The sequence below is a fragment of the Oncorhynchus masou genome, chromosome 14 (genome assembly GCF_036934945.1).
Source record: "Oncorhynchus masou masou isolate Uvic2021 chromosome 14, UVic_Omas_1.1, whole genome shotgun sequence".
Classification (NCBI taxonomy): domain Eukaryota; kingdom Metazoa; phylum Chordata; class Actinopteri; order Salmoniformes; family Salmonidae; genus Oncorhynchus; species Oncorhynchus masou.
The window spans coordinates 35,031,546-35,057,169 of record NC_088225.1 but is presented as its reverse complement, the minus strand read 5'-3'; the positions used below and the strand labels follow the sequence as shown (position 1 = coordinate 35,057,169).

Below are 25,624 nucleotides of genomic sequence, written 5' to 3'. Positions count from 1 at the left end.
TATGGGTCTGGAAGGAGAGTTTACAGTCTAACCAGACACCTAATTATTTGTAGTTGTCCACGTATTCTAAGTCAGAGCCGTCCAGAGTAGTGATGTTGGACAGGCGGGTAGGTGCAGGTAGCGAACGGTTGAAGAGCATGCATTTAGTTTTACTTGTATATAAGAGCAATTGGAGGCCACGGAAGGAGAGTTGTATGGCATTGAAGCTTGCCTGGAGGGTTGTTAACACAGTGTCCAAAGAAGGGCCGGAAGTATACAGAATGGTGTCGTCTGCGTAGAGGTGGATCAGAGACTCACCAGCAGCAAGAGCGACCTCATTGATGTATACAGAGAAGAGAGTCGGTCCAAGTATTGAACCCTGTGGCACCCCCATAGAGACTGCCAGAGGTCTGGATAGCAGACCCTCCGATTTGACACACTGAACTCTGTCAGAGAAGTAGTTGGTGAACCAGGCGAGGCAATCATTTGAGAAACCAAGGCTATCGAGTCTGCCGATGAGGATGTGGTGATTGACAGAGTCGAAAGCCTTGGCCAAATCAATGAATACGGCTGCACAGTAATGTTTCTTATTGATGGCGGTTAAGATATCGTTTAGGACCTTGAGCGTGGCTGAGGTGCACCCATGACCAGCTCTGAAACCAGATTGCATAGCAGAGAAGGTATGGTGAGATTCGAAATGGTCGGTAATCTGTTTGTTGACTTGGCTTTCGAAGACCTTAGAAAGGCATGGTAGGATAGATATAGGTCTGTAGCAGTTTGGGTCAAGAGTGTCCCCCCTTTGACCGCAGGGGTTTGACCGCAGCTGCTTTCCAATCTTTGGGAATCTCAGACGACACGAAAGAGAGGTTGAACAGGCTAGTAATAGGGGTGGCAACAATTTCGGCTGATCATTTTAGAAAGAAAGGGTCCAGATTGTCTAGCCCGGCTGATTTGTAGGGGTCCAGATTTTTCAGCTCTTTCAGAACATCAGCTGAATGGATTTGGGAGAAGGAGAAATGGGGAAGGCTTGGGCGAGTTGCTGTTGGGGGTGCAGTGCTGTTGACCGGGGTAGGAGTAGCCAGGTGGAAAGCATGGCCAGCCGTAGAAAAATGCTTATTGAAATTCTCAATTATGGTGGATTTATCAGTGGTGACAGTGTTTCCTATCTTCAGTGCAGTGGGCAGCTGGGAGGAGTTGTTCTTATTCTCCATGGACTTTACAGTGTCCCAGAACGTTTTTGGAGTTAGTGTTGCAGGAAGCAAATTTATGCTTGAAAAAGCTAGCCTTGGCTTTTCTAACTGCCTGTGTATAACGGTTTCTAGCTTCCCTGAACAGCTGCATATCACGGGGGCTGTTCGATGCTAATGCAGAACGCCATAGGATGTTTTTGTGTTGGTTAAGGGCAGTCAGGTCTGCGGAGAACCAAGGGCTATATCTGTTCCTGGTTCTAAATTTCTTGAATGGGGCATGTTTATTTAAGATGGTTAGGAAGGCATTTTTTTTTAAATATCCAGGCATCCTCTACTGACGGGATGAGATCAATATCCTTCCAGGATACCCCGGCCAGATCGATTAGAAAGGCCTGCTCGTTGAAGTGTTTCAGGGAGCGTTTTACAGTGATGAGTGGAGGTTGTTTGACCGCTGAACCCATTACAGATGCAGGCAATGAGGCAGTGATCGCTGAGATCTTGGTTGAAGACAGCAGAGGTGTATTTAGAGGGGGAAGTTGGTTAGGATGATATCTATGAGGGTGCCCGTGTTTAAGGCTTTGGGGGGGTACCTGGTAGGTTCATTGATAATTTGTGTGAGATTGAGGGCATCAAGTTTAGATTGTAGGATGGCTGGGGTGTTAAGCATGTTCGAGTTTAGGTCGACTAGCAGCACGAGCTCTGAAGATAGATGGGGGGCAATCAGTTCACATATGGTGTCCAGAGCACAGCTGGAGGCAGAGGGTGGTCTATAGCAGGCGGCAACGGTGAGAGACTTGTTTTTAGAGAGGTGGATTTTTAAAAGTAGAAGTTCAAATTGTTTGGGTACAGACCTGGATAGTAGGACAGAACTCTGCAGGCTATCTTTGCAGTAGATTGCAACACCGCCCCCTTTGGCAGTTCTATCTTGTCTGAAAATGTTGTAGTTTGGAATAAAAATTTCTGAATTTTTGGTGGTCTTCCTAAGCCAGGATTCAGACACAGCTAGAACATCCGGGTTGGCAGAGTGTGCTAAAGCAGTGAATAGAACAAACTTAGGGAGGAGGCTTCTAATGTTAACATGCATGAAACCAAGGCTATTACGGTTACAGAAGTCATCAAAAGAGAGCGCCTGGGGAATAGGAGAGGATTTGTAAGTCGCTCTGGATAAGAGCGTCTGCTAAATGACTTAAATGTAAATGTAAATGAGCTAGGCACTGCAGGGCCTGGATTCACCTCTACGTCGCCAGAGGAACATAGGAGGAGAAGAATAAGGGTGCGGCTAAAAGCAATAAGGATTGGTCGTCTAGAACGTCTCGAACAGAGAGTAAAAGGAGGTTTCTGGGGGCGATAAAATAGCATCAAGTTATAATGTACAGACAAAGGTATGGTAGGATGTGAATACAGTGGAGGTAAACCTAGATATTGAGTGATGAAGAGAGATATTGTCTCTAGAAACATCATTGAAACCAGGAGATGTCATTGCATGTGTGGGTGGTGGAACTAATAAGTTGGATAAGGTATAGTGAGCAGGACTAGAGGCTCTACAGTGAAATAAGCCAATAAACACTAACCAGAACAGCAATGGACAAGACATATTGACATTAAGGAGAGGCATCCTTAGTCAAGTGATCAAAAGGGTCCAGTGAGTGGAGAGGTTGGTTGGGGGTCACGGCGATTTAGACAGCTAGCCAGGCCATCGGTAGAAAGCTAGCATAGGATGGAGGTCTATTGTTAGCCACCTCTTGCGTTCCATCAGTAGATTAGTGGGGTTCCGTGTGGTAGAGGGGATTAATCCAAATCACACAACAACAAAAAATAAAAACAATAGATATAGTTATAGAGGCCCAAGAAGAAACATAATAATAATAAAAATAAATAAATTGTCCGATTGTCTATTCTGAGAGCAGCCGATAAGACAGCTAACGGTTAGCAGGCCGCAGATGGGCGTTCAGGTAACGTCGCGACGGAGGAGCCAGCCGGATAACTCCTTCGGGTAGATAACGTCGGCAGTCCAGTTGTGAAGGCCCGGTGGGGCTCCGCGTAGGCAGTAAAACGGGTCCGGACAGGTGACTGCAGCCCAGGAGTGATTGATGGAACTCAGGAGTGATTGACGGAGCTGGCTAGCTCCGGAGTAATTGATGTTTGCTCCGGAATCGAAGAAAGCCGATAGTCACATGGATAGCAGCTAGCTAGCTGTGAGATCCGGGTATGAATGTCCAGAGAGCAGTTGAAATCCAGGGACATGGAGAGAAAAATTGGTCAGGTATGTTCCGTTCCGAGCCGCACTGCGCCGTACAAAACTGGCGATAGATTTTCGAGCTAAAGGATAGCTGATGACCACAAACCGTGGTTAGCTGAATACTAACGATTTGCCAGTAAAGAAGCTAACTAGCTTCTGAACTAGCTTCTGAACTAGCTTCTGATTAGCTTCTGGATTAGCTTCTGGGCTAGCTTCTGGCTAGCTCCTGGCTAGCTTCTGACTAGTTTCTGGCTAGCTTCTTGGAGTTTCTGGCTAGCTTCTGACTAGCTTCTTGGAGGATTGCAGATTTGAGGAAAATAATAATTATTTATAAATATAAATTGGTGAGGCGGGTTGCAGGAGAGTGTTTGAAGATGAGTTGATGGAAAATAAAAATAAAATGTATGTGAAAAAAGTTGTAAATATATATATATATATATACAGCACACGACAAGACGAGGACAAAAGACGTCTGAACTGCTATGCCATCTTGGTCGGCAAGAGGTATAGTGTGGTCAGATTGCTTGCGATTATAGTGTTGGGCCAGAAACCGAAAGGTCACTGGTTCGAATACCCAAGCCGCCAAGGTGAAAATCTGTCTAGGTGCCGTTAAGCAAGGCAGTTAACCCTATTTTGCTATCGGAGAACCGTACTACTATTGTTAATCCTGTAGAACAACACTTTTTACTGCATGTGACAATAAAACATTACAATTCTTTCTCAATTACAACATTTAGTTTAACCATGTTGGTTATAAACCTTGTTGACATTCATCCAATGACACCTTGACTTGCATTACATTCTCACTGCAGAAAAACATCCTCATGTTTTTGACCAACCAGAAATGTGACATGTCTGTTTGACAGTTACCCTGAAAGATGCATGTGTGAACTATCTTGTCATCTCTTTGGCTAACCACATTGGAACATTCTAGTCTTTAAGGACATGACCTGGCAGTACAGGTTTCAGCAAAGTATGGAGTAAATGTTTTCAGGAAGGTGTAACCATGACGATAGGAAAGACAGGAGGCAGACTAAACTGCAAGGGCAGCCACCTGAACTACTGTCCTAAAAAGACAAACAGCCACCTGAACTACTGTCCTAAAGAGACAAACAGCCACCTGAACTACTGTCCTACAAAGACAAACAGCATCTACACAAACAGCCACCTGAACTACTGTCCTACAGAGACAAACAGCCACCTGAACTACTGTCCTACAGAGACAAACAGCCACCTGAACTACTGTCCTACAGAGACAAACAGCCACCTGAACTACTGTCCTACAGAGACAAACAGACCCTGAACTACTGTCCTACAGAGACAAACAGCCACCTGAACTACTGTCCTACAGAGACAAACAGCCACCTGAACTACTGTCCTACAGAGACAAACAGCCACCTGAACTGCTGTCCTACAAAGACAAACAGCATCTACACAAACAGCCACCTGAACTACTATCCTACAAAGATAAACATCATCTACACAAACAGCCACCTGAACTACTGTCCTACAGAGACAAACAGCATCTACACAAACAGCCACCTGAACTACTGTCCTACAAAGGCAAACAGCCACCTGAACTACTGTCCTACAAAGACAAACAGCCACTTGAACTACTGTCCTACAAAGACAAACAGCATCTGCACAAACAGCCACCTGAACTACTGTCCTACAAAGACAAACAGCATCAACACAAACAGCCACCTGAATGACTGTCCTACAATGACAAACAGCCACCTGAACTACTGTCCTACAAAGACAAACAGCCACCTGAACTACAGTCCTACAGAGACAAACAACCACCTGAACTACTGTACTACAGAGACAAACAGCATCTACACAAACAGCCACCTGAACTACTGTCCTACAGAGACAAACAGCCACCTGAACTACTGTACTACAAAGACAAACAGCATCTACACAAACAGCCACCTGAACTACTGTCCTACAAAGACAAACAGCATCTACACAAACAGCCACCTGAACTACTGTCCTACAAAGACAAACAGCATCTACACAAAGAAGCCACCTGAACTACTGTCCTACAAAGACAAACAGCATCTACACAAACAGCCACCTGAACTACTGTCCTACAAAGACAAACAGCATCTACACAAACAGCCACCTGAACTACTGTCCTACAAAGACAAACAGCATCTACACAAACAGCCACCTGAACTACTGTCCTACAAAGACAAACAGCATCTAAACAAACAGCCACCTGAACTACTGTCCTACAAAGACAAACAGCCACCTGTACTACTTTCCTACAAAGACAAACAGCATCTACATAAACAGCCACCTGAACTATTGTCCTACAGAGACAAACAGCCACCTGAACTACTGTCCTACAGAGACAAACAGCCACCTGAACTACTGTCCTACAAAGACAAACAGCCACCTGAACTACTGTCCTACAAAGACAAACATCATCTACACAAACAGCCACCTGAACTACTGTCCTACAAAGACAAAGAGCATCTACACAAACAGCCACCTGAACTACTGTCCTACAAAGACAAACAGCATCTACACAAACATCCACCTGAAATACTGTCCTACAAAGACAAACAGCATCTACACAAATAGTGAATCTGACAAAAATGGCTTTACAGTTTGTTTTCTTGTCCATGACCACTGATCTGACCTATAACCCCTAAGTACTGATACTACACTCTGCCTTGGTCTGACCTTAAACAGCTGTCTGGGTAATGAAACAGCAAAGAGCAGCATCTAGAAATCTAAATGTGTTGATCCAGATCAATTGTTGTTTTTCTGTTTGACGGAAACAATTTGAGTTCTAACTACATTCCAACTGTATTTAATGGTGTTATGTAGTTGTGTTGTCATGTTGTATTGTAGTATCCCTCAACTGTTTTTAATGGTGATATGTAGTTGTTTTGTCATGTATTGTAGTAACCCTCAACTGTATTTAATGGTGTTATGTAGTTGTGTTGTCATGTTGTGAAAGTTGTATTGTAGCAGGCCTAACCCTCAACATTTTCTGGTGATGGAGTGAGACACAGACAAGACACAGACACAGCAACAGAATAGGATATGATGGAGAGAGAAACCAGACAAGACACAGAGACAGCAACAAACGACACAGAGAAAGTGATGGAGAGAGACAGAAGAATAGATTTCCAGACAGTTGTAGAATGTATTCCAAGTCACATTGTAAGAGCTGTAAAGAGAGAGGGAGAGAGAACAGGCAGAACCTGATATGTAAATGAGCAGAGCAAATGAAAGTAACTTTTGACGACCTGATGATCATTCAGACTCTGTTTCTATTGAGAGATAAAAGGTAAGACGACGATGGTTATGTATATTCATATAGTTGATGATATTGTTATGTGTATTCATATAGTTGATGATATTGTTATGTGTATTCATATAGTTGATGATGTTGTTATGTGTATTCATATAGTTGATGATATTGTTATGTGTATTAATATAGTTGATGATATTGTTATGTGTATTCATATAGTTGATGATATTGTTATGTGTATTCATATAGTTGATGATATTGTTATGTGTATTCATATAGTTGATGATATTGTTATGTGTGTTCATATAGTTGATGATGTTGTTATGTGTATTCATATAGTTGATGATATTGTTGGTGGACAGTGTTATAATAGTCCCACTCTCCTTAAAATGTTTTGATATAAATTAAATGCTTCGGGTGAATTTGTTCCGTGCCCATCTGTGTGCCCCAAGGTGATCACTCCTACACTATCTAGAATCTAAAAGGGTTCTTTGGCTGTCCCCATAGGAAAACCCTTTGTAGAACCCTTTTTGGTACTAGTAGAACCCTTTTGGGTTCCATGAAGAACCCTTTCCACAGAGGGTTCTACATTGAAGCCAGAAGCGTTCTACCTGGAACCCAAAAGCGTCTCCTATGGGGACAGCCGGAGGACCTGTTTGGAACCCTTTAGTCTACGAGTGTACTGTATCATAGGTCTATAGACCAGGGTTATCTCCTACTGTATCATAGGTCTATAGACCAGGGTGATCTCCTACTGTATCATAGGTCTATAGACCAGGGTGATCTCCTACTGTATCATAGGTCTATGGACCAGGGTGATCTCCTACTGTATCATAGGTCTATAGACCAGGGTGATCTCCTACTGTATCATAGGTCTATAGACCAGGGTGATCTCCTACTGTATCATAGGTCTATAGACTAGGGTGATCTCCTACTGTATCATAGGTCTATAGACCAGGGTGATCTCCTACTGTATCATAGGTCTATAGACCAGGGTGATCTCCTACTGTATCATAGGTCTATAGACCAGGGTGATCTCCTACTGTATCATAGGTCTATAGACCAGGGTGATCTCCTACTGTATCATAGGTCTATAGACCAGGGTGATCTCCTACTGTATCATAGGTCTATAGACTTGTCTTCTCAAAACAGCCTTAAAACACAACAAGCAACAAACTAGTATTTTCTCTTTCTAATCTAATGTTAATGCTTTTCACTCAGGGAGGTTTGTTGTGTGAAAGAGATACAAATATATATGGTGGAAAGCCTAACAACAAATTACACTTCCTCAAAACAGTTTTAGTGTATTCATTCGTGCCCCTTTAGCAAAACGTTTGGCGACAGAAACCGTTTAGGTCACGTTGTACAGTTTTTAGAGTAAACTGTTTATACAACATTTTAAAACTGTTGGCTGTGGAGTAAACTAATGAATACATCCCAGGTTGTAGCCTACGACTCGGCATGTTGATAGCTGCCTGATGCTGAAACCTGATTGTAGCCTGAGGGGTAAACTATGATACTAGCTAGATATACTGGTTTTCTAAAGTTAGCCAGATTCAGTTAGCTTCACATTCCAGCTCAGGCCTCACCCATCAGAATTTACAGAGTGCTAGTCAACAGGAAGGTGCTCTCTCAGCAGAATGGAAAATATCTCAATGACTTGTCATGTTCTGGTTGTGAATTCAGACTACAATTGTTACGCAATTCATGTATGTTTTGTTCTATAAAGTGCATATTTATTTCCAAAAATCTCATTTTACATTGGCATGTTATGTTCAGTAGTTCCAAAAACATGTGGCAATTTTTACAGAGAGCCACATCAATTTACAGAAATACTATAAATGTTGATGAAAATACAAGTGTTATGGAACTTTAGATCCACTCCTCCTTAATGCAACCGCGGTGTCAGATTTAAAAAAACTTTACGGAAAAAGTTTTAAAAAGCAATAATTTAAGGAGCTCAGAGCCCAAACTAGCCAAAAGAAATATCCGCCATGTTGCGCAGTCAACATTAGTCAGAAATAATAGCGTTATAAATATTCACTTACCTTTGATGATCTTCGTCAGAATACACTCCCAGGAATCCCAGTTCCACAATAAATGTTTGATTTGTTCAATAAAGTTCATCATTGATGTCCATATACCTCCTTTTGTTAGGGAGTTTGGTAAACAAATCGTTGCGTTTTCAACTTCCAGCTGAGAGGTCAGACGAAAATTCAAAAAAGTTAGATTACTGGTCGTAGAAACATATCAAACGTTGTATAGAATCAATCGTTAGTATGTTTTTATCATAAATGTTCAATAATGTTCCAACCGGAGAATTCCATAGAATTCTGTAGAAAAGCCATGTTAAGAGAGCTAACTCTCGTGTCCGCGCGTCATCAGCCTGTGACACTCTGCCAGACCACTGACTCAAAGAGCCTTTATAGTAGAAGCCTCAAACAAGTTTCTAAAGACGGTTGACATTATTGGAAGCCTTAGGAAGTGCAAATTGACCCCATAGACATTGTGTTTTCGATAGGCCAAGCTTTTGAAAAACTACAAACCTCAGATTTCCCACTTCCTGGTTGGATTTTTCTCAGGTTTTTGACCTGCCATATGAGTTCTGTTATACTTGCAGACATGATTCAAACAGTTTTAGAAACATTAGAGTGTTTTCTATCCAAATCAAATAATATGCATATATTAGCATCTGGGACTGAGTAGGAGGCAGTTTACTCTGGGCACACGTTACATCCAAAAGTGAAAATGCTGCCCCCTATCCCAAAGATGTTAACTAACCTCCAGATGAGCTTCAACTCTCCTTCCGTGGTCTCCAACTGCTCTTAAAAGCAAGAAAAACTACATGCATGCTCTTCAACTGATCTCTGTCCGCACCTACCCTCCCGTCCAGCTTCACTACTCTGGATGGTTCTGACTTCAAATACCTATGTGTCTGGTTAGACTGTAAACTCTACTTCCAGACTCACATTAAACATCTCCAATTCTAAATTAAATCTATAATCGGCTTCCTATTTCGCATCAAAGCATCCTTCGCTCATGCTGCCAAACATACCCTCGTAAAACTGACCATCCTACCGATCCTCGACTTTGGCGATGTCATTTACAAAATAGCCTCCAACACTCTACTCAGCAAACTGGATGTAGTCTATCACAGTGCCATCCGTTTTGTCACCAAAGCCCCATATACTACCCACCACTGCGAACTGTATGCTGTTGTTGGCTGGCCCTCGCTTCATACTCGTCGCCAAACCCACTGGCTCCAGGTCATCTACAAGTCTCTGCTAGTTAAAGCCCCGCCTTATCTCAGCTCACTGGTCCCCATAGCAGCACCCACCCATAGCACACGTTCCACTGGTCACCCCCAAAGCCAATTCCTCCTTTGGCAGCCTTTCCTTCCAGTTCTCTGCTGCCAATGACCAGAACGAACTGCAAAAATCTCTGAAGCTGGATACTCTTACCTCCCTCACTGGCTTTATTAGGCACCTGCTTTCAGAGCAGCTCACAGATCACTGCACCTGTACATAGCTCATCTGTAAATAGCCCATTCAATCTACCTCATCCTCATACTGTATTTATGTATTTATTTTGCTCCTTTGCACCCCAGTATTTCAACTTGCACATTAATCTTCTGCACATCCTACCATTGAGTGTTTAAGCAGTGTTGTAGCAGTGTTACTATAATGTAATTACTTTGCCACCATGGCCAATTTATTGCCTTACCTCTCTTATCCTGCCTCATTTGCACATTCTGTATATAGATGTATATAGATGTATTACTGTATTATTGATTGTATGTTTGTTTATTCCATGTGTAACCCTATATTGGATGTGTCGAACTGCTTTGCTTTATCTTGAACAGGTCGCAGTTGCAAATGAGACTTGTTCTTAACTAGCCTACCTGGTGAAATAAATCAAATTTAAAAAATGCTGCAAGGAGGCATGAGGACTGCAGATGGGCATGGGCAATAAATTCCAATGTCCGTACAGACACCTAAGACAGCTCTATAGGGAGACAGACAGCTGATCATCCTTACAGTGGCAGACCACGTGTAACAACCCCAGCACAGGATCCGAACATCACACCTGCGGGACAGGTGGCAACAATAACTGCCCGAGTTACACCAGGAATGCACAATCCCTCCATCAATGCTCAGACTGTCTGCAATAGGCTGAGAGAGGCTGGACTGGGGGCTTGTAGGCCTGTTGAAAGGCAGGTCCTCACAGACATCACCGGCAACAACGTTACCTACGGGCACAAACCACTGTCACTGGACCAGACAGAACTGGCAAAAGTGCTCTTCACTGACGAGCCGCGGTTTTGTCTCATCAGGGTTGATGTCCGGGTGTTTGTCGGATTTGTGTTTATCGTCGAAGGAATGAGCGTTACACCGAGGCCTGTATTTTGGAGTGGGATCGATTTGGAGGTGGAGTGTCCGTTATTGTCTGGGGCGGTTTGTCACTGCATCATTGGACTGAGCTTGTTGTCATTGCAGGCAATCTCAACGCTGTGCATTAAAGGGAAGACATCCTCCTCCCTCATGTGGTAATCTTCCTGCAGGCTGATCCTGACATGACAATGCCACCAGCCATACTGCTCGTTCTGTGCATGATATCCTGCAAAACAGGAATGTTAGTGTTCTGCCATAGCCAGCGAAGAGCCCGGATCTCAATCCCATTGAGCATGTCTGGGACCTGTTGGATCGGAGGGTGAGGACTAGAGCCATTCCCCCCCAGAAATGTCCAGGAACTTGCAGGTGCCTTGGTGGAAGAATGGCGTAACATCTCCCAGCAAGAACTGGAAAATCTGGTGCAGTCCATGAGGAGGAGATGCACTGAAGTACTTAATGCAGCTGGTGGCCACACCAGATACTGACTGTTAGTTTTGATTTTGAGCCCCCCTTTGTTCAGGGACACATTATTAATTTCTGTTAGTCACATGTCTGTGGAACTTGTTCAGTTTATGTGTCAGTTGTTGAATGTTAAGTTCATACAAATACTTACACATGTTAAGTTTGCTGAAAATAAACGCAAATGACAGTGAGAGGACGTTTCTTTATTTGCTGAGTTCATGTAGCTCTGTAGGTTAGCAGAAAAACCTTGAAATCAGCCCTTGCCTTAACAGTAAGCAAATGTAGAGAGACTAGCGCTGGAGTAATATGATAAACATTTTTTGGTTCTAGTCAAGATTCTTGCAGCCGTATTTAGCACTAACTGAAGTTTATTTTGTGGGTTTTTTAAGTATAGCATTGCAGTAGTCTGACCTAGAAGTGACAAAAGCATGGATACATTTTCCTGCATAATTTTTGGACAGAAAATGTCTGATTTTTGCAATGCTACGTAGATGGAAAAAAGCTGTCCTTGAAACAGTCTTGATATGTTTGTCCAATGAGAGATCAGGGTCCAGAGTAACGCCGAGGTCCTTCACAGTTTTATTTGAGATGACTGTACAACCATCAAGATTAATTGTCAGATTCAACAGAAGATCTCTTTTTTCTTGGGACCTAGCATCTCTGTTTTGTCCGAGTTTAAAAAGTAGAACATTTGCAGCCATCCACTTCCTTATGTCTGAAACACAGGCTTCCAGTGAGGGTAATTTTGGGGCTTCACCATGTTTCATTGAAATGTACAGCTGTGTGTCATCCGCATAGGAGTGAAAGTTAACATTATGTTTTCGAATGACATCCCCAAGAGGTAAAATATATAGTGAAAACAATAGTGGTCCTAAAACGGAACGTTGAGAATCACTGAAATTTATAGTTGATTTGTCAGAGGACAAACCATCCACAGAGACAAACTGATATCTTTCTTTCCGACAGATGAGATCTAAACCAAGTCAGAACTTGTCCGTGTAGACCAATTTGGGTTTCCAATCTCCCCAAAAGATTGTGGTGATTGATGATATCAAAAGCAGCACTAAGGTCTAGGAGCACGAGGACAGATGCAGAGCATCGGTCTGACGACATTAAAAGGTCATTTACCACCTTCACAAGTGCAGTCTCAGTGCTATGATGGGGTCTAAAACCAGACTGAAGCATTTCATACACATTGTTTGTCTTCAGGAAGGCAGTGAGTTGCTGCGCAACAGCTTTTTTCTAAAAAATTTGAGAGGAATGCGAGATTCGATATAGGCCGATAGTTTTTTATATTTTCTGGGTCAAGGTTTGGCTTTTTAAAGAGAGGCTTTATTACTGCCACTTTTAGTGAGTGTGGTACACATCTGGTGGATAGAGAGACGTTTATTATGTTCAACATAGGAGGGCCAAGCACAGGAAGCAGCTCTTTCAGCAGTTTAGTTGGAATAGGGTCCAGTATAAATTGAAGGTTTAGAGGCCATGATTATTTTCATCATTGTATCAAGAGATATAGTACTAAAACACTTGAGTGTCTCTCTTGATCCTAGGTCCTGGCAGAGTTGTGCAGACTCAGGACAATTGAGCTTTGGAGGAATGTGCAGATTTAAAGAGGAGTCTGTAATTTGCTATCTAATGATCATGATCTTTTCCTCAAAGACGTTCATGAAATTATCACTGCTGAAGTGAAATACATCTTCTCTTGGGGAATGCTGCTTTTTAGTTAGCTTTGCGACCGTATCAAAATCAAAATTTTGGATTGTTCTTATTTTCCTCAAATAAGTTGGAAAAATAGGATAATCGAGCAGCAATGAGCGTTCTTCGATTCTGCACAGTACTGTCTTTCCAAGCTAGTCGGAAGACTTCCAGTTTGGTGTGGCACCATTTCCGTTCCAGTTTTCTGGAAGCGTGCTTCAGAGCTCAGGTATTTTCTGTATACAAGGGAGCAAGGTTTTAGTTTTTAGGGGTGCGACTGCATCTAGGGTATTGCGCAAGGTTAAATTTAGTTCCTCAGTTAGGTGATTAACTGATTTTTGTCCTCTGACGTCCTTGGGTAGGCAGAGGGTGTCTGGAAGGGCATCAAGGAATCTTTGGGTTGTCTGAGAATTTATAGCACAACTTTTGATGATCCTTGGTTGGGGTCTAAGCAGATTTTTTATTACAACTGCAAACATCATAATAAGGTGGTCCGATAGTCCAGGATTGTGAGGAAAACATTAAGATCCACAACATTTATTCCATGGGACAAAACTAGGTCTAGAGTATGACTGTGGCAGTGAGTAGGTCCAGAGAAATGAGTTGATGATGGCTTCGAAAGCCTTTTGGAGTGGGTCTGTGGACTTTTCCATGTGAATATTAATGTCACAAAAAAATAGAATATTATCTGCCATGACTGAGCTTTGGAGGAATACGCAGATTTAAAGAGGAGTCTGTAATTTGCTTTCTAATGATCATGATCTTTTCCTCAAAGAAGTTATTATCACTGCTGAAGTGAAATACATCTTTTCTTGGGGAATACTGCTTTTTAGTTAGGTCCGATAGGCCCGATAGGAATTCAGGGAACTCAGTGAGGAACGCTGTATATGTCCCAGGAGGCCTGTAAACAGTAGCTATAAAAAGTGATTGAGTAGGCTGCATAGATTTCATGACAAGAAGCTCAATAGACGAAAATGTCGGGGGTTTTTTGTAAATTGAAATTTGCTATCGTAAATGTTAGCAACACCTCCGCCTTTGCGGGATGCGCAGGGAATATGGTCACTAGTGTAACCAGGAGGTGAGGCCTCATTTAACACAGTACATTCATCAGGGTTAAGCCATGTTTCAGTCAGGTCAATCACATGAAGATTATGTTCAGTGATTAGTTCATTGACTATAACTGCCTTGGAGGTGAGGGATCTAATATTAAGCAGCCCTATTTTGGGATGTGAGGTATCAAAGTCGCATTCAATAATGACAGTAATGGAGGAGGTCTTTATTTCAGTGAGATTGCTAAGGCGAACATTGTCATGGTTAGTTTTGCCAAACCTAGGTTGAGGCAGAGGGGATAGCTGAGCTGACTACACTGACTGTGCTAGTGTCAGACTCTACTTAGCTTGCAGGCTTGCTAACAGCCTGCTGCCTGGCCTGCACCATATTTCATTGTGCAGCTAGGAGAGTTATAGAGCCCTGTCTATGTTGGTAGATAAGATGAGAGCACCCCTCCAGCTAAGATGGAGTCTGCCACTCCTCAACAGGCCAGGCTTGGTCCTTTTTGTGGGTGAGTCCCAGAAAGAGGGCCAATTATCTACAAATTCTGTCTTTTGGGATGGGCAGAAAACAGTTTTCAACCAGCGACTGAGTTGTGAGACTCTGCTGAAGAGATCATCACTCCCCCTAACTGGGAGGGGGCCAGAGATAATTACTCGATGCTGACACAACTGTCTAGCTGATTTACACGCTGAAGCTAAGTTGCGCTTGGTGACCTGTGATGGTTTCATCCTAACATCGTTGGTGCCGATGTGGATAACAATATCCCTATACTCTCTACACTTGCCAGTTTTAGTTTTAGCCAGCACCATCTTCAGATTAGCTTAAACCTCTCTAGGGGTGTGGGATGCTAATGTCCCACCTGGCCAACTTCCAGTGAAATTGCAGAGCACCAAATTCAAAAACAAAAAAACTCAAAATAAAAATTCATAAAACATACAAGTGTTTTACATTGGTTTAAAGATAAACTTCCAACCACAGTGTCAGATTTCAAAAAAGCTTTATGGCGAAAGCATACCATGCGATTATCTGAGGTCAGCGCTCAGCATACAAAACATTACAAACAGTAACCAGCCAAGTAGAGGAGAAAGAAAAGTAATAGTGATAAACTTAACCTCTTGAAACTCCCCATCCCGGATCCGGGATCGTGACTAAAGCCTCAGGCTCATTAGCATAACGCAACGTTAACGATTTCTGAAAATCGCAAATAAAATGAAAATAATGCGCCTACTCTCAAGCTTAGCCTTTTCTTAACAACACTGTCATCTCAGATTTTCAAAATATGCTTTTGAACCATAGCAATTGACTAATTTGTGTAAGAGTATGCTAAGCTAGCTTAGCATTTTGAGTAGCATTTAGCACGCAACATTTTCGCAAAAACGAGATAACCAAATAAATAAAATCATTTACCTTTGAAGAGCTTCGGATGTTTTCAATGAAGAGACTCTCAGTTACATAGCAAATGCGCAGTTTTTCCTGAAAGCGTCTGTGTGTAGGAGAAATCGCTCCGTTTTGTACATCGCATCTGGCTACCGAAACGAACCGAAAATTCAGTTACCTACAACGTCAAACTTTTTCCGAATTAACTCCATAATATCGACCGAAACATGGCAAACGTTGTTTGGAATCAATCCTCAAGGTGTTTTTTCACATATCTCTTCATTGATATATTGTTCGTGGAAGCCTGCATTCTTCTCTGAATTCTGTGGAAAAATACTTGCAGCTGACTTTTGCGCACCAATTTCGGCGCAGGACACCGGGCGGACACCTGGTAAATGTGGTCTCTTATGGTCAATCTTCCAATGATATGCCTACAAATACGTCACAATGCTGCAGACACCTTGGGGAAATGACAGAAAGGGCAGACTTACTCCTCTCGCATTCACAGCCATATAAGGAGACAATGGAAAACAGAGCCTCAAAAATCCTGCTCATTTCCTGGATGCCGTCTCATCTTGGTTTTGCCTGAAGCTCACGTTCTAGGGCACGCACAGAAAATATCTTTGCAGTTCTGGAAACGTCAGAGTGTTTTCTTTCCAAAGCTACCAATTATATGCATAGTCGAGCATCTTTTTGTGACAAAATATTGCGCTTAAAACGGGCACGTCTTTTTATCCAAAAATGATATAGCGCCCCTAGAGTTTCAAGAGGTTAATCACTTACCTTTGATGATCTTTGTATGGTTGCACTCACAAGACTCCCATTTACCCAATAAATGTTTGTTTTGTTCAATAAAGTCCCTCATTTTATCCAAAATCCTCAGTTTTGTTGACGTGTTTTGTTCAGTAAACCAAGGCAGTCACAACAGAAAAATCCAAAAAGTATCAATAAAGTTCATAGACATTGTCAAACAATGTTTATAATCAATCCTCAGGTTGTTTTGCAGTGATAATAATCAATAATATTTCAACCGGACAATAGCTTCCTCAATATAAAAGAAAAACAAGAAAGGTGCGCTTTCGGTCGTGCGTAGCATAAAGCTCTTGGGACTTCCCACTATCCACTGACTCTTACGCCCTCATTTTTCGCAATACAAGCCTGTAACAATTACTAAAGACCGTTGACTTCTAGTGGAAGCCATAGGAAGTGCAATCGGAGTCCTAAGTGTTTGGATACTGTTTAGGCAGTCAATGGAAAACAACATAAAAATCCCACTTCCTGGATGGATTTTCTTTACGTTTTCGCCTGCCATATCAGTTCTCTTATACTCACAGACATTATTTTAACAGTTTTGGAAACTTTAGAGTGTTTTCTATCCAAATCTTTTCACCCGGATGATTGGTTTTAAGTCTAATACAACGTGTAATGGAGTCGCCAATGACTAGGGTTTTCAATTTGCCAGAGCTAATGGTGGGAGGCTTCGGCGTCTCAGACCCTGTAACGGTTGGAGTAGAGACCAGAGAAGGCGCGGCCTCTGACTCCAACTCGTTGCTTAACTTCACTGGGGTAGGGGGCAGCATTCGGAGATTTTGAAGAAAAAGGTGCTCTGTTGTTTTGAATTTGGCGCCCTGCAATTTCACTGGCTGTTGTTGAGGTGGGACGCTAGCGTTGTCCGGCTGCGGGGACCGTGCGAGGGGATTTATACTACTATCTGTACTCACTGGTGGCACAGACACTGTTTCATCCCTTGCCTAATGATTGCGTCTGAAGCTGGGCTTGCAGCACAGCTATTCTCGCCGTAAGGCGATCGTTATCCTGTATATAATGAGTACAGCGACTGCAATTAGAAGGCATCATGTCAATGTAACTACTTAGCTTCAGCTGGTGGAGGTCCTGACAAACCACGTCCAGATAAAGCGTCCAGAGTGATAAAGTTGAATGGGAAAAAAAGTTGAGTGAGAGAAAAACCAAAAATATAAACGTAATTAAAAAGTAAAAAAATGTAAAGTTGTCAGGTAGGGTAAGGTTATCAACAAAATGCACAGCAGCACTTAAACAAGTCTGTAAGTTGTGAACGTAAATGACGTCCGCTGTGCTAATGTCAACTGTGCTGAAATCAATGATTTCATGGCCCCAAGCCTCCAGTGATGATCCATGTCCCAAAGCCTCCAGTGATGATCCATGGCCCCAAGCCTCCAGTGATGATCCATGGCCCGTAGCCTGCAGTGATGATCCATGGCCCGAAGCCTCCTGTGATGATGCATGGCACGAAACCTCCAGTGATGATCCATGGCCCAAAGCCTCCAGTGATGATCCATGGCCCAAAGCCTCCAGTGATGAACCATGGCCCGAAGCCTCCTGTGAGGATCCATAGCCCGGAACCTCCTGAAACTGTACACGGTCTGGAGTCTCATGTGACGATCCACGTTCCGGAGTCCCCGGCGACGATCCACGGTCCGGAGTCCCCGGCGACGTTCCAAGGTCCGGAGTCTCCGGCGACGATACACGGTCCAGAGCCTCTGGTGACGATCCACAGTCCGGTTCACGGAGGGATCAGCGAGCGGAGCGGGGGCTACATCCTGAACCTGAGCCACCACCGAGGCTAGATGCCGACCCGGTCCCTCCCCTAAAGAGTCAGGTTTTGCGGCCGGAGTCTGCACCTTGGGGGGGGGGGTACTGTCAAGCCCTGACCTTAGAGCCTTTTTATTTCTCTATTTGGTTAGGTCAGGTTGTGATTTGGGTGGGCATTCTAGTTTCTATATTTCTTTGTTGGCCTGGCATGGTCCCAATCAGAAGCAGCTGTCTATCGTTGTCTCTGATTGGGGATTATACTTAGGCAGCCTTTTTTTCCACCTTTCCACCACAGTTTGTGGGATCTTGATTTTGGTAAGTTGACTATGTGCACGCCAGTAGCTTTAGGTTTCGTTTGTGCTTTATTGTTTTGTTTGGTGAGTTTCGATTAATTAAAATATGTGGAACTTTAAGCACGCTGCGCCTTGGTCCCTTCATTTCAATGAGCGTGACATACTGTCTATAACTACCTTAACAAACAGTGAATTATTATTATTATTATTGTTGTTGTTGTACTGTATATAACTATCTAAACAAACAGTGACTTGTTATTATTATTATTGTTGTTGTACTGTCTATAACTACCTTAACAAACAGTGACTTATTATTATTATTATTGTTGCTGTACTGTCTATAACTACCTTAACAAACAGTGACTTATTATTATTATTATTATTATTGTTGCTGTACTGTCTATAACTACCTTAACAAACAGTGACTTATTATTATTATTATTGTTGCTGTACTGTCTATAACTACCTTTACCATCAGTGACTTATTATTATTATTGTTTTTGTTGCTGTACTGTCTATAACTACCTTAACAAACAGTGACTTATTAGTATTATTGTTTTTGTTGCTGTACTGTCTATAACTACCTTAACAAACAGTGACTTATTATTATTATTATTATTGTTGCTGTACTGTCTATAACTACCTTAACAAACAGTGACTTATTATTATTATTATTATTGTTGCTGTACTGTCTATAACTACCTTAACAAACAGTGACTTATTATTATTATTATTATTATTATTATTATTATTATTATTATTATTGTTGCTGTACTGTCTATAACTACCTTAATAAACAGTGACTTATTATTAGTACAGACAGTTACCATGGAGAAGAGATGTCACATCTACATATTCATGTGATTGCATTTAACCACCTGACTGTTTCTATGTCTGTTAGTAAATGTTTTATAAGAGAAAATTAATAATTGAGAGCAAATGACATTCAAGAATTACTGTGTTAACCACAACCAACTTGTTGGTTCTCTGTTTTGGGGTCAGTGCTCTAAAATGAGTCTCTCTAGGGAGAGAGAGGATGGGAGCCCTGACTCTAAAATGAGTCACTCTGGGGAACATGTCATCAAAACTAAGAGGTGAGCTGACAATATTGTTTAAGAATTTATTTTCAAAAACGCTATACTGAAAACAAATCACGTTTGTGTTTTTTCATCATAAATGATTGTTGCTGGCTTCAATATAACTATTGTAGACTTGAGATTTTAAAACCATTATTTAGCTGGAATGGAATCTTGGTATCCTGTATATTAGACTGTGATATGTGGTTGTCTCACCTAGATATCTATATATCCATTATTTAACAGGAATGTTGGTATCCTGTATATTAGACTGTGATATGTGGTTGTCTCACCTAGATATCTATATATCCATTATTTAACAGGAATGTTGGTATCCTGTATATTAGACTGTGATATGTGGTTGTCTCACCTAGAGATAGATATATATATATATATTATTTAACAGGAATGTTGGTATCCTGTATATTAGTGTAACGGTTTTCTGTAGGCGAAAGAGAGTAGGACCAAAATGCAGCGTGTACATTGCAATCCATGTTTAATCAAAAAACGTAAACACGAATCAATACAAAATACTACAAAAAACAAGAACGTAATGAACGTAACAAAAACCGAAACAGCCTATACTTATGTAAACTAACACAGCGACAGGAACAAGGACACTAAGGACAATCACCCACGAAAAACACAAAGAATATGGCTGCCTAAATATGGTTCCCGATCAGAGACAACGATAATCACCTGACTCTGATTGAGAACCGCCTCAGGCAGCCAATGACTATGCTATACACCCCACACAACCCCAAGACGAAACACACCACAAATAAACCCATGTCACACCCTGGGCTGACCCAATAAATGAAGATAAACATAATAAATATAGACCAGGGCGTGACAGAACCCCCCCCCTTAGGTGCGGACTCCCGGACGAACATCAAAACAATAGGGAGGGTCCGGGTTGGCGTCTGTCCATGGTGGCGGCTCCGGCGCGGGACGTGGAACCCACTCTATAAATGTCTTTGTCCCCCTCCTCGCGTCCTAGGATAGTCCACCTTCGCCGCCGACAATGGCCTCGTAGTCCTCAGCCAGAATCCCACTGGACTGAGGGGCAGCTCGGGACTGAGGGGCAGCTCGGGACAGAGGGGCAGCTCGGGACAGAGGGGCAGCGCGGGACAGAGGGGCAGCTCGGGGCAAAGACAGCTCGGGACTGAGGGGAAGCTCAGCACTGAGAGGAAGCTCGGGACTGAGAGGAAGCCCGGCACTGAGAGGAAGCCCAGCACTGAGAGGAAGCCCAGCACTGAGAGGAAGCCCAGCCAGGTATTTGGATCCGACAGATCCTGGCTGGTTGACAGTTCTGGCAGATCCTGGCTGGTTGACAGATCTGGAAGAGTCTGGTTGACTGGCAGATCTGGAAGAATCTGGTTGACTGGCAGATCTGGAAGAATCTGGTTGACTGGCAGATCCGGAAGAGTCTGGCTGACTGGCAGATCCGGAAGAGTCTGGCTGACTGGCAGATCCGGAAGAGTCTGGCTGACTGGCAGATCCGGAAGAGTCTGGCTGACTGGCAGATCCGGAAGAGTCTGGCTGACTTGCAGATCTGGAAGAGTCTGGCTGACTGGCAGATCTGGAAGAGTCTGGCAGATCTGGAAGAGTCTGGCTGACTTGCAGATCTGGAAGAGTCTGGCTGACTGGCAGATCTGGAAGAGTCTGGTTGACTTTCAGATCTGGAAGAGTCTGGTTGACTGGCAGATCTGGAAGAGTCTTGCTGACTGGCAGATCTGGAAGAGACTGGTTGACTGGCAGATCTGGAAGAGTCTGGTTGACTGGCAGATCTGGAAGAGTCTGGTTGACTGGCAGATCTGGAAGAGTCTGGTTGACTGGCAGATCTGGAAAAGTCTGGTTGACTGGCAGATCTGGAAGAGTCTGGTTGTCTGGCAGATCTGGAAGAGTCTGGCTGACTGGCAGATCTGGAAGAGTCTGGCTGACTGGCGGATCCTGATAGACTGACGGCTCTGGCTGCTTCATGCTGACTGGCGGGTCTGGCTGCTCCATGCTGACTGGCGGCTTTGGCTGCTCCATGCAGATTGGCAGCTCTGGCAGCTCCTTGCAGACTGGCAGCTCCATGCAGACTGACAACTCCTTGCAGACTGACAGCTCCTTGCAGACTGACAGCTCCTTGCAGACTGACAGCTCCTTGTAGACTGGCAGTTCCTTGCAGACTGACAGCTCCATGCAGACTGGCAGCTCCGGCTGCTCCATGCAGACTGACAGCTCCATGCAAACTGACAGCTCCGGCTGTTCCATGTAGACTGACAGCTCTGGCTGCTCCATGCAGACTCACAGCTCGGGCTGCGCTAAACAGGCGGGAGACTCCAGCAGCCCTGTAGAGGAGGAAAGCTCTGGCTGCGCAAAACAGGCGGGAGACTCCAGCAGCGCAGGAGAGGAAGAAGGCTCTGGCTGCGCTAAACAGGCGGGAGACTCCAGCAGCGCTGTAGAGGAGGAAGGCTCCGACAGCGCTGAACAGGCGTGAGGTTCCGGCAGTGCAGGAGAGGCGAGGCGCACTGTAGGCCTGATGCGTGGTGTTGGCACTGGTGGTACTGGGCCGAGGACACGCACAGGAAGCCTGGTGCGGGGAGCTGCCACCGGAGGGCTGGTGTGTGGAGGTGACACAGGATGGGCTAGACCGTGAAGGCGTACTGGAGATCTTGAGAGCAGTGTTGGCACCGGACGTGCAAGGCTAGGGATGTGCACAGGAGGCCTGGTGCGTGAGGCTGGCACCAACTTCACCAGCCGACTAACACGCACCTCAGGACGAGTATGGAACGCTGACCCAGGTGCCATCAAATCCCTGACACGTTCAGTCGGGCGAATTCCATGCAAAAATCACCAACACAGCAACTCCCTCATTTCTCTCTCCTCCAATTTCCCCATTAACTCCTTCACAGTCTCTGCTTCGCTCACCTCCAACACCGGTTCTGGTCTCTTCCTTGGCTCCTCATGATAAACAGGGAGAGTGGGCTCAGGTCTGACTCCTGACTCTGCCACACTCTCACTGAGCCTCCCCCCAAGAAATCTTTTTGGGGCTGACTCTCGGGCTTCCATCCGCGTCGCCGCGCTGCCTCCTCATACCAGCGCCTCTCAGCTCTCACCGCCTCCAGTTCTTCTTTGGGGCGGCGATATTCTCCAGGCTGATCCCAAGGTCCTTCTCCGAATAATTTGTCTTCCCATGTCGATTCCTCCTTTCGCTGCACCTGCCTGTTAACACGCTGCTTGGTCCGTTTGCGGTGGGTGATTCTGTAACGGTTTTCTGTAGGCGAAAGAGAGTCGGACCAAAATGCAGCGTGTAGATTGCGATCCATGTTTAATCAAAAAACGTAAACACGAATCAATACAAAATACTACAAAAAACAAGAACGTAATGAATGTAACGAAAACCGAAACAGCCTATACTTATGTGAACTAACACAGCGACAGGAAAAAGGACACTAGGGACAATCACCCACGAAACACACAAAGAATATGGCTACCTAAATATGGTTCCCAATCAGAGACAACGATAATCACCTGACTCTGATTGAGAACCGCCTCAAGCAGCCAATGACTATGCTATACACCCCACACAACCCCAAGACGAAACACACCACAAATAAACCCATGTCACACCCTGGCCTGACCCAATAAATGAAGATAAACATAATAAATACAGATCAGGGCGTGACAATTAGACTGTGATATGTGGTTGTCTCACCTCGATATCTATATATACATTATTGAACAGGAATGTTGGTATCCTGTATATTAGACTGTGATATGTGGTTGTCTCACCTAGATATCTATCACCTAGCTAATTTAAGATGAATGCATTTACATGTGCCAACTTAATTTGACCCAGTTTCTCACAGCAGGAAAATAATCCTGCAGCAACGGCAAATGTGCGTTTTTATGTGGATAATAATAATTAAGGTATATTTTTTTAGGGGTTGATACATTCTTCATCAGGGCAAATCAAGTGTGACATTTTGAAATGGAAATCACTTCAGATGGATTATCACCTCAGCAACAATCTGACCAAATTAAAAAAGGAAAATGGCCTTTAAGGTCAGGGCCCTCAGCAAGGTCAGGGCCCTCAGCAAGGTCAGGGCCCTCAGCAAGGTCAGGGCCCTCAGCAAGGTTCACAAATTATTATGTTTGATACCCAAGCCACCCCCTGTACCTGGACATTGAACTACTCCCCTCTGGGTGCAGGTGTAGGGTACCCTTCGGTAGGAAAAGCAGAATGAGACAACAATTTGTGCCAGGTGTGATATCCATATATAGCTCTGGTTAATGATCCTATCCACCCAGTAAGGACAGGTGTGATATCCCTCCTATATATCTCTGGTTAATGATCCTATAGACCCAGTAAGGACAGGTGTGATATCCCTATATATCTCTGGTTAATGATCCTATCCACCCAGTAAGGTCAGGTGTGATATCCCTCCTATATATCTCTGGTTAATGATCCTATCCACCCAGTAAGGCCAGGTGTGATATCCCTATATATCTCTGGTTAATGATCCTATAGACCCAGTAAGGTCAGGTGTGATATCCCTCCTATATATCTCTGGTTAATGATCCTATAGACCCAGTAAGGTCAGGTGTGATATCCCTATATATCTCTGGTTAATGATCCTATAGACCCAGTAAGGCCAGGTGTGATATCCCTCCTATATATCTCTGGTTAATGATCCTATAGACCCAGTAAGGCCAGGTGTGATATCCCTATATATCTCTGGTTAATGATCCTATCCACCCAGTAAGGTCAGGTGTGATATCCCTCCTATATATCTCTGGTTAATGATCCTATAGACCCAGTAAGGTCAGGTGTGATATCCCTCCTATATATCTCTGGTTAATGATCCTATAGACCCAGTAAGGCCAGGTGTGATATCCCTCCTATATATCTCTGGTTAATGATCCTATCCACCCAGTAAGGCCAGGTGTGATATCCCTCCTATATATCTCTGGTTAATGATCCTATCCACCCAGTAAGGACAGGTGTGATATCCCTATATATCTCTGGTTAATGATCCTATCCACCCAGTAAGGTCAGGTGTGATATCCCTCCTATATATCTCTGGTTAATGATCCTATCCACCCAGTAAGGTCAGGTGTGATATCCCTCCTATATATCTCTGGTTAATGATCCTATAGACCCAGTAAGGTCAGGTGTGATATCCCTCCTATATATCTCTGGTTAATGATCCTATAGACCCAGTAAGGTCAGGTGTGATATCCCTATATATCTCTGGTTAATGATCCTATAGACCCAGTAAGGCCAGGTGTGATATCCCTCCTATATATCTCTGGTTAATGATCCTATAGACCTAGTAAGGCCAGTTGTGATATCCCTCCTATATATCTCTGGTTAATGATCCTATTGACCCAGTAAGTCCAGGTGTGATATCCCTCCTATATATCTCTGGTTAATGATCCTATAGACCCAGTAAGGTCAGGTGTGATATCCCTCCTATATATCTCTGGTTAATGATCCTATGCACCCAGTAAGGTCAGGTGTGATATCCCTCCTATATATCTCTGGTTAATGATCCTATAGACCCAGTAAGGCCAGGTGTGATATCCCTCCTATATATCTCTGGTTAATGATCCTATCCACCCAGTAAGGCCAGTTGTGATATCCCTCCTATATATCTCTGGTTAATGATCCTATAGACCTAGTAAGGCCAGGTGTGATATCCCTCCTATATATCTCTGGTTAATGATCCTATAGACCTAGTAAGGCCAGTTGTGATATCCCTCCTATATATCTCTGGTTAATGATCCTATTGACCCAGTAAGGCCAGGTGTGATATCCCTCCTATATATCTCTGGTTAATGATCCTATCCACCCAGTAAGGTCAGGTGTGATATCCCTATATATCTCTGGTTAATGATCCTATACACCCAGTAAGGCCAGGTGTGATATCCCTCCTATATATCTCTGGTTAATGATCCTATAGACCCAGTAAGGTCAGGTGTGATATCCCTCCTATATATCTCTGGTTAATGATCCTATAGACCCAGTAAGGCCAG

The 25,624-nt window shown here is 43.5% G+C and overlaps 1 protein-coding gene across 4 annotated transcripts in view; it reads left to right on the top strand.

Moving 5' to 3' along the window:
- Nucleotides 1–6,594: 6,594 nt before the first annotated feature.
- The window catches only part of LOC135554789 (NACHT, LRR and PYD domains-containing protein 3-like), a 59,638-nt gene continuing 40,608 nt past the window's right edge, over nt 6,595–25,624 (top strand). For all 4 annotated transcript variants that reach the window (XM_064987221.1, XM_064987218.1, XM_064987220.1 and 1 more), the window contains exons 1-2: nt 6,595–6,712; nt 19,521–19,612. In XM_064987221.1, coding sequence (XP_064843293.1) covers nt 19,530–19,612 — 83 coding nt within the window. In that variant the 5' untranslated portion in view covers nt 6,595–6,712; nt 19,521–19,529. The remainder of the gene's footprint in view (nt 6,713–19,520; nt 19,613–25,624) is intronic.